The sequence below is a fragment of the Paramormyrops kingsleyae genome, chromosome 24 (assembly GCF_048594095.1).
Source record: "Paramormyrops kingsleyae isolate MSU_618 chromosome 24, PKINGS_0.4, whole genome shotgun sequence".
Taxonomy (NCBI): domain Eukaryota; kingdom Metazoa; phylum Chordata; class Actinopteri; order Osteoglossiformes; family Mormyridae; genus Paramormyrops; species Paramormyrops kingsleyae.
This window is the reverse complement of record NC_132820.1, coordinates 20,778,726-20,799,154: the sequence shown is the minus strand read 5'-3', so window position 1 is coordinate 20,799,154 and position 20,429 is coordinate 20,778,726. Positions and strand designations below refer to the sequence as shown.

Genomic DNA, 20,429 nt, shown 5'->3' with positions numbered 1-20,429 from the left:
TCGGTTTCTCATCTACCATTTTCCTTTATCATACCTTGATAAACATTTCCACAATAATGTTTTAATGTTAGCTATCATCTCATAGTAGCATTTCGTATTTTCTGACTATTTAAATGCATTGGCCATCAGTTACAGTCCGTACTTCATTTCCAATTTAGCCACTGTCTTAATACAGATCCAGCCGCTTAAAATTTCCCCACTTTCCATGACAGGTCCTTGACAGGACCTTGACTGGCTCTTGGCTGGTCCTTGACTGTAATGAGATCCCCCACGATGATGTAATGAAAAAGGGGGCCGGCATGATCCACCCCTCAACTCTCTGTGTGTAAAGTACTTGCAATGATCTATTCATCCACCAGGGAGAGCAGTAATCTGAAGTGACTTACCTGAAATCAGGTAAGATACCTGAATCAGGTATTGTAACTACACTGCAAAAAATGAAAATCTAAGCAAGTACAATTTTCCTATATTTAAACAAAATTCCAATTTCATTAATAAACTTACTACACTGCAATAAATGGCCTGTGAAATTTAGAAATAGTTTCTGTTGTGAGGCAAAGATGGCCTAAAACTGTCAAAATGTGTTTTTAGTCAGTTTATTGATGAAATTAGAATTTTATTTTACTTCCCTCTTTGGAGATGAGGCGGTCCCAAGATATGTCCAATACAATAATTACAGGTCTAAACAAAGTATTAAGACTGATATTGTCAAGCAATGAGAGGTATATGAAAATTAATCAGATTTGAAGCCCATTAAGCTTGTTTGGCACAAGATGAAAGATTTCATCCGCAAGAAGGCCAAGCCAGGTACAAAGCAGCAGCATGTCCAAGAGTTATTTTGGGAGAAGAGAGTGACCCAAGATGTGTGTGACAGACTAAGTACAGGTCTAAACAAAGTAATAAGGTTGACTGTGGAGAATAAAGGTGTGTTCTTTCTTTCTGTCTGGCTAACAGCCGGATAGGCTGCTGGTGGCTGCACATCCACGGGGGGGGTGATGTGTGAATGTGTCATTAACTTCTCTGCTTGACCACAATGAAACAATGAGACAGATGAGACAGATGTTTGAAGCGGTCAAGGTGAGGTTATTTTTTTAACATAAGAAACACTGCTTTCAGATCATAAGAACATAAGAACTATACAAACGAGAGGAGGCCATTCGGCCCATCAAGCTCGCTTAGGGAGAACTTAACTAATAGCTCAGAGTTGTTAAAATCTTATCTAGCTCTGATTTAAAGGAACTCAAGGATTCAGCTTGCACTATGTTATCAGGAAGACTATTCCATATTCTGACTATCAAGCCAGTCGGTTAAATAAACACTACTAAACAGTCATTACACACTACCAGTCAAAACTGTTGTTGGCATGTAAATTAGAAACCAGAAGACTATAGCGGAAAAAAAGTATGATCGTCTACCAAAAACATTTATACACTGTATAGTCATGACTGACATGCTGAGGCTGGGTTTGAACCAGTGACCTGGGGAACACAAGCACACAGGTTTAGCCCACTGAGCCACACAGGGACCCTGAAAGTGCAAATGTTTTTTGCATGAAAGTTCACCATAGCAAATACCCTGAGCAAGGAACTGCCCACAAGCACAAGAAAAGTGGTGGGGCTGGGGGCGGGGGCTGGGGGCTGGGGGTCAACTGAATGTGTGAAAGTCATTAACATCTCTTTTGACTGGTAGTATGTGTGTGTTTGTGTGTGGGTTTGCATAGATCACATTTGAGGACCAAATTGCCCCCAAAGTGTAGTAAAACCTGAAATTTTCCTACTTTTGGGGACATTTTTTGAGGTCCCTATTTGGATAAACACTTTTAAAGCCTCTGATCACAAATTTTTCTGAACACATACAAATCGAATTTCAATGAAAAAGTTGGCCAAAATTTCACATCTGTTCACGACTATACGCTCGGGTGGTGAACAAAAGCACTGGCAAAGTCTTGCATTTCTGAAAAGTTTCAATACGCAGAAAAAGGCTAGTCACATTAGAGCGCTATTTCGTGAAGTCTGGTCCACCATCTAAACGGCTAAACACACCAGAAGCCCCTGAAATAGAAGAAATCACAAGACAGAAAACACTTTAACATCCCTCCATCACAGAGCCGGACTCGCCATCAAAACTGTAAGCTCCTCTAAACCCAGCTTATTGTACCTTGATACCTTGTACGTTGCTTTGGATAAGTCTGCTAAATGCTTTAAATGTAAATATAAATATTGTACAGTGTAAAGCCATGTAGCAGAAATGACTTGGGGTCAGTAATCCAGGAAACATGGAGGTGTACAGTAAATATCCATTGTCTTCCCAACATCAGTCACTGAATGGTATTAAAAAAGCACTGGAGAGTTCAAAGCATACAATTCTCACAGTCTATCAGCACCACCAACATTCAGATGTAAATGAGCTTCAGATGTAAATGCACGCTGGCCGACCAGATCACCCCCCCTGGAAAGAAAATATCCCTATTCCCTTTTATTGTCCTTGGTGATTTTAACAGAATGAATCTACACCAGGAACTTCCTAAACACAGACAGCATATCGACTGCCCCACCAGGGACAACATCACACTGGACCACTGTTACACCATTTTAAAAGATGCCTATCGCTCTGTCCCCCGGGCAGCTTTAGGACATTCTGATCACTGTATGGTCCATCTTATTCCAATTTACAGGCAACAGCTTAAACGTGCCAAGCCTGTAGTCAAAACTGTGAAGAAGTGGACCAATGCAGCAAAGCAGGAACTGCAAGACTGTTTTGACTGCACTAATTGGACTGTCTTTGAAGCTGCATCTGATAATCTGGATGAGCTGACAGACACTGTGACATCATACATCAGTTTTTGTGAAGATGTGTGTGTCCCGACCAAGACCTTCTGCACATACAACAACAATAAACCATGGTTCACTCCCAAACTGCAACATCTTCACCAGGCCAAGGAGGATGCCTACAGAAGTGGTGACAGGGCCCTGTACAGGCAGGCCAGGAACACGCTGACCAGGGAGATCAAAGTGGCAAAAAGAAGCTACTCTGAGAAGCTGAAAGAACGGTTCTCAGCCAATGACCCTGCATCAGTGTGGAGAGGCCTGCGAGATATCACCAGCAACAGACGACCCCTACCCCCCGCTGAAGCAAACAAAGACCTGGCAGACGAGCTGAACAACTTCTACTGCAGGTTTGAGATAAACAGATTCACACTCCCCATCCACCCCACTCCAGAGACAATAACCCCCATCACACCTCTCACCCCCCTATCCTCCCCCCTGGAACTCAGAATACACGAAGCGGAAGTGAGCCGGCTGTTCCAGAAACAGAAAACCAAGAAGGCCCCGGGACCAAACGGTGTATCCCCCTCCTGCCTCAAAACCTGTGCTGATCAGCTGGCTCCCATCTTCACCCGCATCTTCAATAGATTTCTGGAGTTGTGTGTAGTTCCCTCCTGCTTCAAACGCTCCACCATTATCACGGTCCCCAAAAAACCCACCATTACAGGACTGAATGACTACAGACCTGTCGCCTTGACGTCTGTGGTCATGAAATCCTTTGAACGCCTGGTTTTAGCCCATCTAAAGGACATTACAGGACACCAGCTGTACCCCCTGCAGTTTGCCTATCGGGCAAACAGGTCGGTGGATGATGCAGTGAATATGGGGCTGCATTATATCCTGCAACATCTGGACCGTCCAGGAACTTATGCCAGGATCCTGTTTGTGGACTTTAGTTCGGCTAAACGAGCATAGATTTTAACGAGCAGTTAAAATCATTTCAGATCCGTCACATCCTGGACACAATCTTCTCCAGTTACCCCCCTCTGGCAGGCGCTACAGATCTGTTTACAAAAACTGTTTACACTCTACCTCGCACCTTAAAATTGCACAGTGTTACTCACCTGTGTATATTTATAATATTTATAATTTTTCACATTTGTATTGTATGTGTATTGTATTGTACTGTATTTGTACAGTATTTCTTGTATAGGGTATTTTGTTTTTATATTGTCACTTATTGTAGAGCTGGGTGATATGGCCTAAAAATAAAATCTCAGATTTTTTCACAAAAAATCTGATTTCCGATTTCAATTGATTCTCCCCTCCCCTACACAAAATCAAACTACTTTATTTAGCTTTTTTTACTTTAGATACTCCTTTAGGGGCAGTGTGTGGCTCAGTGGGCTAAGCTGTGTGCTTGTAATCAGAAGGTCACTGGTTCAAGCCTAGCCTCAGCATGTCTGCAGCTCCTCGAGCAAGGCCCCAACAGGTGGCCTTCACAGACAACTTATTCTTCAAAGATCAAGTTGAGGGAGGCATAAACACAATTTCCCCACGGGGATCAATAAACTGTCAGTTATTATTGTGAACACTTTTAGAAAGGTTTCTCTATAGCTTATTTTAAAACTGGCAACAACACAATACACCCTCAAACTTATAAATAAAAGTAATAAGTAATATTGTAATAATAATAGAAAAAAAACACATAATTTTATCATGTCAGCTAAGTATTAAGTAAATACTTTATGCCATTGGGTTTGACATATTATATTACAATTCCATATTACAGAAGTAGCAACACCTTTCTTTGGGCACAAGTGCCATCTTTTCCCCTGTCATTGCCATGTTGTTAGTGAATCTGCTACAGTGTTAATTTACCCGTGAGGAATGGTGCATCGCATTAGTTCCACATTTGGCGCTTGTGTGTAAAAAAAGTAATAAAATCGATTTCATGAAAACACATCGTCCTGAACTGTAAATTCGAATTAATCAATTAAATTGATTTATCGCCCAGCTCTAACTTATTGTTTGTGTACGAGAGAGTATCAAACTGCGGGAAACTAATTCCTTGTGTGCCCCAGCACACTTGGCGAATAAAAGCTGATTCTGATTCTGATTCTGATTGCTGCAGCGGGTGAGGATCATGAACTCCCAATCACCTACAAATTCTTTAATCAATCAACAGTTACAGTATCAACAATCAATGGCTGGACAGTTGATACAGGGACAATGATCACAACACACATCAGAACAGCCTTCCCAAAGCCAACAAACTGAACCCTATTGAAAATTTGTGGACTATGCTTAAAATAAAGCACTTTAAAACAAATCAATATACTGTAGGACGAAAGTGCTGTACAAAGGATAAATAAGAATAGACAATAAACAAACCAATAAAGCATATTAAAATAAAATAAAATAAGTAAATAAAATAAATTAAAACAAAAATGAGCTTTTTTAAGTCATAGCAAAGACCATTCAATCATTTAACCCTGTAAAAAGAAAAGTAAAGTTTTTGTAAAGACAGCGCCATCTAATGGTATCACCCTGCAAGTGAATGAATGGGCGGGTTTATAGTCAAATATAGGCCCACCCCTAGAAGAAGGGGGGCTCTAGCTTCCGGCTGGTATTTGGAAGGAACTTGGCTGGGATTTGGCTGCCAGCCAGACTGGAGGGGAAATTTTAAGTGGCTGGATCTGTATGTCTAAGACCAAACTTGGTTAATGCAGCTGACATCTCCTTATTGTATATATAAACATTTAAATATTAATCACCTTTCCCTTCATCTAAGTCCATATTTTTAATCTGCTTATACAATCCTGCCATTTGACTTTTAGTAATCTATCAAACTTCAATGTTACTTTAGCCTGTGTACACTGTAGCAATTTCAATATTTCTCTAAAAGCTAGTCACCATATTTCCCTTCTGTCTCTCATTTACCATTTTCCTACTTTCTGACTATTTAAATGCATTGGCCATCAGTTACAGTCCGTACTTCATTTCCAATTTAGCCACTGTCTTAATATGTCTAAGACCAACCTAGGTTAATGCAGCTGACATCTGTTTATTGTTTATTTAAACATTTAAATATTAATCACCTTTTCCTTCATCTAAGTCCATATTTTTAATCCGCTTATATTTTCCTGCCATTTGACTTTCAGAAATCTATCAAACTTCAATGTTTATTCAAGATGTGTATGCTGCAGCAATTGCAATTGTTTCGAACAGCTACTCACCACATTTCCCTTCTGTTTCTCATTTATCCTTTTCCCTTTATCAAACATTGATGAACATTTCTACAGTAATGTTTAAATGTTAGGTATCACATTTCATTGTTGCATGTCCTATTTTCTGACTATTTAAATGCATTGGCCATCAGTTACAGTCTGTACTTCATTTACAATAATTAGTGAACTTCTAATTTTATGCCATTCACTTCATTCCTCTTCATTGCTTCTTTCCATTAGCTTTGGACCCGATTGTCACTGCTTGCAGTTATCTTTATTATTATTAAGGGTCCAAAGCATGAAATGCTTATGGACCATTATTGTTTTTCTTAGGATTTTTCTCTTTTATTAAGGGTCCAAAGCATGAAATGCTTATGGACCATTATTGTTTTTCTTAGGATTATTATTATTATTATTATTATTATTATTATTATTATTATTATTTTTTTCCTGCCCTAAAACTGAATGTACAGCCTAAACCGTAAGAGCTAGACCAACCAAACTTGGTAAGATGATGTCAATTCCTACCCGCTACTCAGATTCTCTGACCCAGTCCTGTCAGCCAGATGGGGGCGCTCTAGCGCCCCTCAACACGTTTCAGTCCATATCTCCTGTCCTATTAGTCCTACAATTGAATTTATTTTTTCTGCTGATACAGACAGCTTTGCTCTACCAACTTGCCATTTGGACTATGAAGCTCCACCTACTTAGATTTTTTGCTAATTTGCATAATTTGTGAAACTGGCTTCTGCCTTCAAGTCCTACATTGTTGGACCAAATCAGACAAATGAGGTGTCAAACCGATCAGTCCACTGACCTGATCAAAAGCTGTTCAAGAAAGTCTGACATTTGTCTATTTTATGGCCACTAGCCATGCCCAAATCACACCTAAATTTGGCCTATTTCAGTCTGACTGCTATAACTTCTCCATACCTTTGCCTACCTGAACCAAACTTAGAATCCAACCTCCCTGCTCTATTATGGGGTGACCATACAATGCAGCCCACATTTCGTCAATAGGGGGCGCTACAACTAAAAACTGCTGATATCTCCTGACTGCTTTGACCAATCTAATTGAAACTTGGCAGATATGTACTACGTACAAGCCTGAGGTCAGACAAGTATCATGGCAGTCATTAGTTGTAAAATCCTGGCCACCATTAGCCAATCAAAATCAACCAGCCATTTGACTGGCTAAACAATGAGCAATCCAAACCAAATTTGGGTTCTACATTTGTACTCTGACCCTGAACCCACCCTGTAATGGACATGTCAGTCTGCCATATGGGGGCGCTACAGCACATTTCTGCCTATTTCTCCTGAACTGTTAATTATAAAATTGACAATTGTTGTTTACGCTATCCACTAGCTCATGACAAATTTAATGGCATAAAGAACTTCATCATATCTCTTGCCATTTTTGCCTATTTTGTAAAAGTCTTAAAACAGTACTTTTTCTTAACCTCCTTGGATTTTCACCAAACCTTCATATTTCTGTGATCATTTTAATCAGGAGACAGTCCTTATAAAGAAATATTAAAAAAATCTGAAACTTTCCATGTGGTATGGCCACCAGCCACACCCACACCATACTGGTGCCACACCCATTTCAATCAGACAGCTATATCTGAGGCGTGCCTCAGCCAATCATCACGAAACTTAAATATATATTGTAGGACATTACTGGGGAAGGGCCCTCCAATTTTCATGCCAATCAGTCAAACAGGGGCACTACAGCAATATAACATGTCTGTATAAACCTGCAAAATCAGTTCAAGTTACATTGTTGTCATTTTTGATAAAGTGACATATTACTCGTTAAAATCTTTTGTCCTGCATGTTCTGTTAGTCATGCTAAATCAAGATAGTCCATAATAGTCATTTGAATTACCTTGTGATATTTAAAAACTTAATAAATAACATATTACTATAACTACTACAATGTCTAGCCAAAGTAGGTCTTTCTGGTAGTAGATCAATCAGGACACTGCCCTTATGTATAATTTATAAAGATAGCTTCACCTGCCTGTACAGTATGGCCACCAGCCACACTGAACCTACCACATTTCCATGCTCATTTCAATCAAACAGCTAAATATGAGGTATACTTCATATGATCTTCACGAAATTTGACCCACTAATGTACCACTGCACCTCAGACAGACCCTCCAAATTTGGTGCCGATCAGTCAAATGGGGGCGCTACAGCTAATGTGCATATATGTGTAAGACCCACCTTAGCAAATTCAGCTGAAATGTCCTTATTTCTCATCAAATATTCAAAGATTTGTTCCCTTTCCCTTCAACTAGGTCCATATTTTTAATTTTTGTTCATTTTTCACCCATTTGCCTCATAGAACATTATTAGACTTCATTTACACATGAGAAGGCCTAAAAGTTTTAAATAGCATTTCTAAAATGGAGTGTTGACTCCACCTGCTGGCCAAATGATTTCCATGCCCATTTCAATCAAACAGTTATATCTCTGGCATGCTTCATCCAATCCTAACAAAATTTGATTCCCTTCTGTATCAGTGGACTACAGACAGACCTTCCAAATTTGGTGCCGATCAGTCAAACGGGGGCGCTACAGCAATATAACATGTCTTTATAAACCTGCAAAATCAGTACAACTTACATTTATCTCATTTCTGTTCCAGTGACATATGACTGGTTGAAATCTTTTGTATTGCAAGTTCTCTTAGTTATGCCAAATCAAGAAATATGCAATGCCTAATGATTGTCATTTGCATTCCCTTGTGACATTTAAAAACTTAATAAATAACATATTGCTATAACTACTACAATGTCCAGCCCAAGCAGGTCATTCTGGTAGTAGATCAATCATGACACGGCCCTTATGGATAATTTATAAAAATAACTTGACCTACCTGTATGCTATGGCCACCAACTACACCAAACCTGCACCATTTCCATGCTCATTTCAATCAAACAGTTAAATCTGAGGCATTCTTCATCCAATCCTCATAAAATTTGACCAGCTAATGTAACCATAGACCACAGACAGACCTTCCAACTTTGGTGCCGATCGGTCAAATGGGGGAGCTACAGCCACTGTCTATATATTTCTAAGACCCACCTTAGCAAATTCAGTTGGAATGTCCTTATTTCTCTTCAAACATTCAAAGAATTGTTTGCTTTCCCTTCAACTAGGTCCATATTTTAATTTCTGTTCATTTTTCACCCATTTGCCTCAGAACATTATCAGAATTAATTTAAACATGAGAAGGCCTAAAAGTATTAAATAGCATTTCTAAAATGGAGCGTTGACTCCACCTGCTGGCCACACCATTTCCATTTCCATTTCATTCAAACAGCTAAATCTCAGGCATGCTTCTCCCAATCTTCACAAAATTTGACTGTCTCCTGCAGGAGTGGACTACAGACAGACCATCTATGTTTGGTGGTGATCGGGCAAATGGGGGCACTACAGCCAATGTTGTATTATGTCTAAGAGCCACCTTAACAGATTCAGCTGAAATGTCCTTATTCCTCATGAAACCTTCAAAGAATTGTTACCTTTCCCTTCACCTTAGTCCATATTTTTAATTTCCTTTCATTTTTCACCAATTTGCCTTATACAACATTATCAGACTTCATTTACAAATGAGAAAGTCAGAAAGCATTTAATATCATTTCTAAAATGGAGCGCTGACTACACCTTCTGGCCACACCATTTCCATTCCCATTTCATTCAAACAGCTAAATCTCTGGCATGCTTCATCTGATCCTTACAAAATTTGATTCACTTCTGTATGACTGGACTACAGACAAATCTTCCAAGTTTGGTGGCGATCAGTCAATCTGGAGCGGTACAGCCACTTTCCTAGTATGTCTAATACCTACCTTGGCTAATTCAGCTGAAATATCCTTCATAATACTTTAAAGGAATTAACTTTCCCTTCACCTCAGTCCATATTATTAAGCTCCTTTCATTTTTCTGCTATTTGACTTATAGAAAATTATCAGATTTTAATTATAAGCCAGGCAGTATATATTGCAGATTTTTTGCTTTTTTGTATTAAATTGGCCAGTAGGTGGAGATGGTGCTCTATTTATATTGCAGTTTTTTGGATTTTTTTTTATACATTAGCCAGCAGGTGGAGTTCGTCCTGTATTTCATTAATGGCATTAAATTCTTTCAGGGCTTCTCATGTCTAGAAGAATACTTTACAAATGCAGTAAGCCACTGTTGTTTTTTTTAATATACAAGACAGCATGTGTTCACTGAGGTACTGTAAAGTAAGCTTAACTTGTATGATCTAGACTTAAAATATTAGTTATGCAGGTGCCTATTTCTACCGTCTACTTAGACCATCTGACACAAAAAACAAATTCTTTTGGGCTGAGGCACTTCAGCAAATGGTTATATATTGTATCTTATATTGTTGTACTAAGGCTGCTTCTGCTAATGGCAGTAGTCAAACTGCCACACCAGGGACTGCATACTACCAATTATCAAATGTAGCGCTAACTCCACCTGCTGGCCTCACTATTTCCATACCGTATTCATTAAGTCTGCTAAACCTCATTCATACTTCATCGAATTCTCACAAAATTTGACTCACTTCTGTAGCACTGGACTATGAATAGACCATCTAACTTTGGTGACATTCGGTTAAACGGGGGCGCTTCTGCCACTGTCAAAATATACTCATAGTTAATGCAGCTGAAATTTCTTTATTTTTCATCAAACCTTCAAAGATTATTGACATTTTCATTTCATTTCACTTTTAGAAATGTATCAAAGTTCAGAGATACTTCAGGCTGTGTACAGTGCAACAATTGCAATTTCTTCCAACAGCTAGTCACCACATGTCCCTTCTGTTTCTCATCTACCATATTCCCTTTATCGTACCTTAATCAACATATCAAAATCAATGTTCAAAATGTCAGGTATTATCTTATCATAGAAGCATTTCCTACTTTCTGACTATTTAAATGCATTGGCCATCAGTTACAGTCCGTACCTCATTTCAAATTTAGCCACTGTCATATGTCTAAGACCAACCTTGGTTAATGCAGCTGACATCTCCATATTGTTTTTTTAAACATTTAAATATTATTCACCTTTCCCTTCTTCAAAGTCCATATTTTTAATCTGCTTATTGAATCATGCCATTTCACTTTTAGAAATCTGTCAAACTTCAATGTTACTTTAGCCTGTGTACACTGCAGCAATTGCAATATTTCTCCAACAGCTAGTCACCACATTTCCCTTCCGTTTCTCATCTACCATTTTCCTTTATCATACCTTGATAAACATTTCCACAATAATGTTTAGATGTTAGCTATCATCTCATAGTAGCATTTCGTATTTTCTGACTATTTAAATGCATTGGCCATCAGTTACAGTCTATACTTCTTTTACAATTTAGCCACTGTCCTAATATGTCTAACAACAACCTTGGTTAATGCAGCTGACATCTCCTTATTGTTTATTTAAACATTTAAATATTAATCACCTTTCCCTTCATCTAAGTCCATATTTTTAATCTGCTTATAAATTCCTGCCATTTGACTTTTAGAAATCTATCAAACTTCAATGTTACTTCAGCCTGTGTACACTGCAGCAATTGCAATATTTCTCCAACAGCTAGTCACCACATTTCCCTTCTGTTTCTCATCTACCTTTTTCCCTTTATCGTACCTTGATAAACATTTCCAAGGTAATGTTTAAATGTTTGATATCATCTCAGTAGCATTTCATATTTTCTGCCAATTTAAATTCATTGCTCATCAATTACAGTCTGTACTTCATTTCAAATAATTAGTGAACTTCTAATTTTATGCCATTCACTTCTTTCCTCTTCATTGCTTCTTTCCATTAGCTTTGGACCCGATTGTCACTGCTTGCAGTTATCTTTATTATTAAGGGTCCAAAGGACGAAGTCCTTATGGACCATTATTGTTTTTCTTAGGATTTTTCTCTTTTATTATTATTATTATTATTATTATTATTATTTTTCGCGCCCTAAAACTGAATGTACAGCCTAAACCGTAAGAGCTAGACCAACCAAACTTGGTAATATGATGTCAATTCCTACCCGCTACTCAGATTTTCCGACCCAGGCCTGTCAGCCAGATGGGGGCGCTTTAGCGCCCCCCAACGCGTTTCAGTCCATATCTCCTGTCCTATTAGTCCTATAATTGAAATTATTTTTTCTACTGATACAGACAGCTTTGCTCTACCAACTGGCTATTTGGACTATGAAGCTCCGCCTACTTAGATTTTTTGCTAATTTGCATAATTTGTGAAAGTGACTTCTGCCTTCAAGTCCTACACTATTTGACCAAATCAGACAAGTGTGGTGTCGAACCGATCAGTCCCCTGAGCTGATCAAAAGATATACAAGAAAGTCTGACATTTGTCTATTTTATGGCCACTAGCCACGCCCAAATCCCACCTAAATTTGGCCTATTTCAGTCTGACTGCTATAACTTCTCCATACCTTAGCCTACCTGTACCAAACTTACAATCCAACCTCCCTGCTCTATTATGGGGTCACCATACAATGCGGCCCACATTTCGTCAATAGGGGGCGCTACAACTGAAAACTGCCAATATCTGCTGACTGCCTTGACCAATCTAATTGAAATTTGGCAGATATGTACTACGTAAAAGCCTGAGGTCAGACAAGTATCATGGCAGTCATTAGTTGTAAAATCCTGGCCACCATTAGCCAATCAAAATCAAGCAGCCATTTGACTGGCTAAACAATGAGCAATCCAAACCAAATTTGGGTTGTACATTTGTCGTCTGACCCTGAGCCCACCCTGTAAAGGACATGTCAGTCTGCCATATGGGGGCGCTACAGCGCATTTCTGCCTATTTCTCCTGAACTGTTAATTATAAAATTGACAATTGTTGCTTAAGCTATCCACTAGCTCATGACAAATTTAATGTTATAAAGAACTTCATCATATCTCTTGCCATTTTTGCCTATTTTGTAAAAGTCTTAAAACAGTACTTTTTCTTATCCTCCTAGGATTTTCACCAAACCTACACAAATCTGGTATCATTTAAATCAGGAGACAGTCCCTATATAAAATTATTAAAAAAATCATAAACTTTCCATGAGGTATGGCCACCAGCCACACCCAAACCATAGTGGTGCCACACCCATTTCAATCAGACAGCTATATCTCAGGCCTGCCTCAACCAATCATCATCAAACTTAAATATATAATGTAGGATATTACTGGAGAAGGGCCCTCCAAATTTGGTGCCGATCAGTCAAACGGGGGTGCTACAGCCATATAACATCACTGTATAAACTGCAAAATCAGCTCAACTTACATTTATCTAATTTTTGATCCAGTGACATATTACTGGTTAAAATCTTTTGCCCTGCAAGTTCTGTGAGTCATGTCAAATCAAGAAATATGCAATGTCCCATGATAGTCATTTGCATTCCCTTGTCATATTTAAAAACTTAATTAATAACATATTACTGTAACTACTGCAATGTCCAGCCTAAGTAGGTCAATCTGGTAGTAGAAAAATCAGGACACTGCCCATATGTATAATTTATAAAGATAACTTCACTTGCCTGTACAGTATAGCCACCAGCCACACTGAACCTACAGCATTTCCATGCTCATTTCAATCAAACAGCTAAATCAGAGGAAATCTTCATCTGATCATCACCAAATTTGACCCACTAATGTAGCACTGCACCTCAGACAGACCCTCCAAATTTGGTGCCGATCGGTCAAATGGGGGTGCTACAGCTACTGTTCATATATGTCTAAGACCCACCTTAGCAAATTCAGCTGAAATGTCCTTCTTTCTCATAAATCCTTCAAAGAATTGTTACCTTTCCCTACACCTTAGTCCATATTTTTAAGTTCCTTTCATTTTTCACCAATTTGCCTTATACAACACTATCAGACTTCATTTACAAATGAGAAGGTCAGAAAGCATTTAATATCATTTCTAAAATGGAGCGCTGACTCCACCTGCTGGCCACAACATTTCCATTCCCATTTAATTCAAACAGCTAAATCTCAGGCATGCTTCATCCGATTCTTACAAAATTTGATTCACTTCTGTATGACTGGACTACAGACAGATCTTCCAAGTTTGGTGGTGATCAGTCAATCTGGAGCGGTACAGCCACTGTCCTGGTATGTCTAATACCTACCTTGGCTAATTCAGCTGAAATTTCTTTCATAATACTTTCAAGGAATTAACTTTCCCTTCACCTCAGTCCATATTTTTAAGCTCCTTTCATTTTTCTGCTATTTGACTTATAGAAAATTATCAGATTTTATTTATAAGCCAGGCAGTATATATTGCAGATTTTTCACTTTTTTGTATTAAATTGGCCAGTAGGTGGAGATGGTGCTCTATTTATATTGCAGTTTTTTGGATTTTTTTTATACATTAGCCAGCAGGTGGTGTTCGTCCTGTATTTCATTAATGGCATTAAATTCTTTCAGGGCTTCTTATGTCTAGAAGAATACTTTACAAATGCAGTAAGCCACTGTTGTTTTCTTTAATATACAAGACAGCATGTGTTCACTGAGGTACTATAAAGTAAGCTTAACTTGTATGATCTAGACTTAAAATATTAGGTATGCAGGTGCCTATTTCTACCGTCTACTTAGACCATCTGACACAAAAAACAAATTCTTTTGGGCTGAGGCACTTCAGCAAATGGTTATATATTGTATCTTATATTGTTGTACTATGGCTGCTTCTGCTAATGGCAGTAGTCAAACTGCCACACCAGGGACTGCATGATACCAATTATCAAATGTAGCGCTAACTCCACCTGCTGGCCTCACTATTTCCATACCGAATTCATTAAGTCTGCTAAACCTCATTCATACTTCATCGAATTCTCACAAAATTTGACTCACTTCTGTAGCACTGGTCAACGAATAGACCATCAAACTTTGGTGACATTCGGTTAAACGGTGGTGCTACTGCGACTGTCGAAATAGGTCTAAAACTCAGTTAATGCAGCTGAAATTTCTTTATTTTTCATCAAACCTTCAAAGATTAATCACATATTCATTAACTTTCATTTTCCTGCCATTTCACTTTTAGAAATGTATCAAAGTTCAGTAATACTTCAGGCTGTGTACACTGCAGCAATTGCAATTTCTTTGAACAGCTAGTCACCACATTTCCCTTCTGTTTCTCATCTACCATTTTCACTTTATTGTACCGTAATCAACATTTCTACGATAATGTTAAAATGTCATCTTATCATAGTAGCATTTCCTACATTATGACTATTTAAATGCATTGACCATCAGTTATAATCTGTACTTCATTTTAAATTTAGCCACTGTCATAATATGTCTAACATCAACCTTGGTTAATGCAGCTGACATCTCCTTATTGTTTATTTAAACATTTAAATATTAATCAACTTTTCCTTCATCTAAGTCTATATTTTTAATTTGCTTATATATTACTGCCATTTAACTTTTAGAAATCTATCAAACTTCAGTGATGTACACTGCAGCAATTGCCATTTCTTTGAACAGCTAGTCACCACATTTCCCTTCTGTTTCTCATCTACCCTTTTCCCTTTATCGTACCTTGATGAACATTTCTACGGTAATGTTTAAATGTTACGTATCATCATCTCATAGTATCATTTCCTATTCTCTGACTATTTAAATGCATTGGCCATCAGTTACAGTCTGTACTTCATTTACAATTTAGCTACTGTTATAATATGTCTAAGATCAACCTTAGTTAATGCAGCTGAAATTAATTTATTTCTCATCAAATATTTAAATATTAATCAACTTTCACTTCATCTCAGTCCATATTGTAAAATTGCTTTCATTTTCCTACCATTTGACTTTTAGAAATCTATCAAACTTCAGTGATGTACACTGCAGTAATTTCAATTTTTCCCAAAAGCTAGTCACCACATGTCCGTTCTTTCTCATCTACCATGTTCCTTATTTCTGACTATTTAAATGCATTGGCCATCAGGTACAGTCTTTACTTCATTTCCAATTTAGCCACTGTCCTAATGTCTAAGACCAACCTTAATTAATGCAGCTGACATCTCTTTATTGTTTATTTAAACATTTAAATATTAATCACCTTTCCCTTCTTCTAAGTCCAGATTTTTAATCTGCTTTTATTTTCCTGCCATTTGACTTTCAGAAATCTATCAAACTTCAATGTTTATTCAAGATGTGTATGCTGCAGCAATTGCAATTGTTTCGAACAGCTACTCACCACATTTCCCTTCTGTTTCTCATCTATCCTTTTCCCTTTATCCAACATTGATGAACATTTCTACAGTAATGTTTAAATGTTAGTTATCATCATTTCATTGTTGCATGTCGTATTTTCTGACTATTTAAATGCATTGGCCATCAGTTACAGTCTGTACTTCATTTACAATTTAGCCGCTGTCCTAATATGTTGAAGACCAACCTTGGTTAATACAGCTGCCATCTCCTTATTGTTTATTTAAGCATTTAAAAATTAATCACCTTTCCCTTCATCTAAGTCAATATTTTTAATCTGCTTATATATTTCTGCCATTTAAGTTTTAGAAATCTATCAAACTTCAATGTTACTTCAGCCTGTGTACACTGCAGCAATTGCAATATTTCTCCAACAGCTAGTTACCACATTTCCCTTCTGTTTCTCATCTACCTTTTTCCCTTTATCGTACCTTGATAAACATTTCTACGGTAATGTTCAAAATGTTACGTGTCTTCATCTCATATTATCATTTCCTATTTTCTGACTATTTAAATGCATTGCTCATCAATTACAGTCTATACTTCATTTACAATAATTAGTAAACTGTTTATTTTATGCCATTCACTTCATTACTATTAATTGCTTCTGTCCATTTGCTTTGGACCCGATTGTCACTGCTTGCAGTTATCTTTATTATTATTATTATTATTTTTCTGCCCTAAAACTGAATGCCCAGCCTAAACCGTAAGTCCTAGGCCTACCAAATTTGGTAGGATGATTGGAATTCCTACCCACTACTCAGGTTGTCCGACCCGTCCGACTCAGCCACAGGGGGGCGCCGTAGCGCCCCCCAACACGTTTTGGACGATATCTCCTGTCCTGTTTGTCCTACCATCGAAATTCTTTTTTCTCCTGATGCAGACGGCCATGCCCTACCAAAAAGTCAATGGGACCATGAAGCTCCGCCTACTTAGATTTTTTGCTAATTTGCATAATTTGCAAATCCTACTTTTTCCTTCAAGTCCTGGCTTGTCCTACCAAATCAGACAAATGAGGTGTCAGACGAATCAGACTTCTCAGCTGATCAAGAAATATTAACAAAATTGAGACATTTTTATATCATACGGCCATTAGCCACGCCCAAACAATGTCCAAATTTGGCCCATTTTGGACTGATGGCTGTAACTTGGCCGTGCCTTGGCCTACCTAGACCAAATTTGAAATCCTACCTTCCTACACCATTCTGGGTACACGGTCCAAGGCGGGCTGCATTTCGTCCATAGGGGGCGCTATAACTAAAAACTGCCAATATCTCCTGACTGCCTTGGCCAATCCAACTGAAATTTTGCTGACATATACTACGACCTAGCCTGAGGACAGTCACATACAGTGCCAGTCATCAATCATAAAAGCTTGGCTGCCATTAGCCAATCAATATCAAGCAACCATTTGACAGGCTTAACAATGACCAATCAAACCAAAATTTGGCTGCTACATTCATCTTCTGACCCTCTGCAAACCCTGTAAAGGACAACTCACTAGGCCAGATGGGGGCGCTACAGTGGCCCCATTTGCATTTCTGCCTATTTCTACAAAACTATCAAGCCTACAGTTAAAATTGATTGCCAGTCTAATTCAATATGTCATGGCAAATCTAAGCACATATGTATCTTGGTTATATATCGTTGCATTTTTGCATAATTTATGATTGTCTGTAAACAGGCTTTTTCGTTGCCCTCCAAGAATTTTTGCCTCACCTACTTAAATCTGCTGTCATTAAAATCAGGAGACAGTCCATTTAATGATTTATAGAAAAAATCTTATGCTTTCAGTAAGGTACGGCCAAAAGCCAAACCATGACCATACTGGTGCCACATACATTTCAATCAGACAGCTATATCTCAGGCATGCTTCAGCCAATCATTACCAAATTTCTCTCACTAATGTAGTGCTATACCAACGAGCGACCCTCCAAATTTTGTGTCGATCAGTCAAACGGGAGCGCTACGGCCACTGTTTATATCTTACTAAGACCAACCTAGGCCAATTCAGCTATACTGAGTTACCAGATCAGTTATGAAAGTGCCTACTGATCTCACCGATCTTACCATCAGAAGCGGGTGGCTCAGTGGGCTAAACCTGTGTGCTTGTAATCAGAGGGTCACCGGTTCGAACCCAGCTTCAGTTGGTACTTGAGCTAGGCAGCCCGATGTGCACAGCACGTTCTCTGTAAAGCAAGCTGGGGAGACATATAGGCATTTTCCCCATGATGGTCAATGAAGCTTCTATTTTTGTTATTAACCCAGCCATTCAGACGGGCTTAGGCACTCCTCCGGAGGGTTCGATTATAATTAAGGGTCCAAAGCACGTAGTGCTATGGAACCTTATTGTTTTTGTTAGGATTATTAAGGGTCCAAAGGACGAAGTCCTTATGGACCATTATTGTTTTTCTTAGGATTATTAAGGGTCCAAAGGACGAAGTCCTTATGGACCATTATTGTTTTTCTTAGGATTATTATTATTATTTTTCTGCCCTAAAACTGAATGCCCAGCCTAAACCGTAAGTCCTAGGCTGACCAAACTTGGTAAGGTGCTTGCAATTCCTACCCACTACTCAGGTTGTCCGACCCGTCCGACTCAGCCAGAGGGGGGTGCCGTAGCGCCCCCCAACACGTTTTGGATGATATCTCCTGTCCTGTTTGTCCTACCATCGAAATTCTTTTTTCTCCTGATGCAGACAGCCTTGCCCTACCAAAAAGTCAATGGGACCATGAAGCTCCGCCTACTTAGATTTTTTGCTAATTTGCATAATTTGCAAATCATACTTTTTCCTTAAAGTCCTGGCTTGTCCTACCAAATCAGACAAATGAGGTGTCAGACGAATCAGAATTCTCAGCTGATCAAGAAACATTAACAAAATTGAGACATTTTTATATCCTACGGCCATTAGCCACGCCCAAACAATGTCCAAATTTGGCCCGTTTTGGTCTGATGGCTATAACTTGGCCGTGCCTTGGCCTACCTAGACCAAATTTGAAATCCTACCTTCCGACACCATTCTGGGGACACGGTCCAAGGCGGGCTGCATTTCGTCCATAGGGGGCGCTACAACTAAAAACTGCCAATATCTCCTGACTGCCTTGGCCAATCCAACTGAAATTTTGCTGACATATACTACGACCTAGCCTGAGGACAGTCACATACAATGCCAGTCATCAATCATAAAAGCTTGGCTGCCATTAGCCAATCAACATCAAGCAGCCATTTGACAGGCTTAACAATGACCAATCAAACCAAAATTTGGCTGCTACATTCACCTTCTGACCCTCTGCACATCCTGTAAAGGACAACTCACTAGGCCAGATGGGGGCGCTACAGTGGCCCCATTTGCATTTCTGCCTATTTCTACAAAACTGTCAAGCCTACAGTTAAAATTGATTGCCAGTCTAATTCAATATGTCATGGCAAATCTAAACACATATGTAACTTGGTTATATATCATTGCATTTTTGCATAATTTATAATTGTCTGTAAACAGGCTTTTTCGTTGCCCTCCTAGAATTTTTGCCGCACCTACTTAAATCTGCTGTCATTAAAATCAGGAGACAGTCCATTTAATGATTTACAGAAAAAATCTTATGCTTTCAGTAAGGTACGGCCAAAAGCCAAACCATGACCATACTGGTGCCACGTACATTTCAATCAGACAGCTATATCTCAGGCATGCTTCAGCCAATCATTACCAAATTTCTCTCACTAATGTAGTGCTATACCACCGAGCGACCCTCCAAATTTTGTGTCGATCAGTCAAACGGGAGCGCTACGGCCACTGTTTATATGTTACTAAGACCAACCTAGGCCAATTCAGGTATAATGAGTTACCAGATCAGTTATGAAAGTGTCTACTGATCTCACCCATCTTACCATCAGAAGCGGGTGGCTCAGTGGGCTAAACCTGTGTGCTTGTAATCAGAGGGTCACCGGTTCAAACCCAGCTTCGGTTGGTACTTGAGCTAGGCAGCCCGATGTGCACAGCATGCTCTCTGTAAAGCATGCTGGGGAGACATATAGGCATTTTCCCCATGATGGTCAATGAAGCTTCTATTTTTGTTATTAACCCAGCCATTCAGACGGGCTTAGGCACTCCTCCAGAGGGTTCGATTATAATTATTTTTCTTCCCTAACACTGAATGCCCAGCCAAAACCATAAGTCCTAGGCCGA

General features: G+C 38.8%; 1 protein-coding gene across 1 annotated transcript; it reads left to right on the top strand.

Moving 5' to 3' along the window:
* The first annotated feature begins 1,656 nt into the window (after window positions 1-1,656).
* LOC140582297 (uncharacterized) lies at window positions 1,657-3,858 on the top strand. The gene is made up of 2 exons (XM_072706602.1): window positions 1,657-3,175; window positions 3,275-3,858. The coding sequence occupies exons 1-2, from the start codon at window positions 2,403-2,405 to the stop codon at window positions 3,738-3,740; spliced, it is 1,239 nt and encodes a 412-aa protein (XP_072562703.1). The 5' UTR covers window positions 1,657-2,402; the 3' UTR covers window positions 3,741-3,858.
* Window positions 3,859-20,429: the final 16,571 nt, after the last annotated feature.

Excerpts from the sequence above, each read along its gene's own strand:
- LOC140582297 (XM_072706602.1), top strand. The coding sequence starts at position 2,403 with ATGAGCTTCAGATGTAAATGCACGCTGGCCGACCAGATCACCCCCCCT. Across the intron at positions 3,176-3,274 it reads CTGAACAACTTCTACTGCAG|AATACACGAAGCGGAAGTGA; the intron begins GTTTGAGATAAA and ends CCTGGAACTCAG.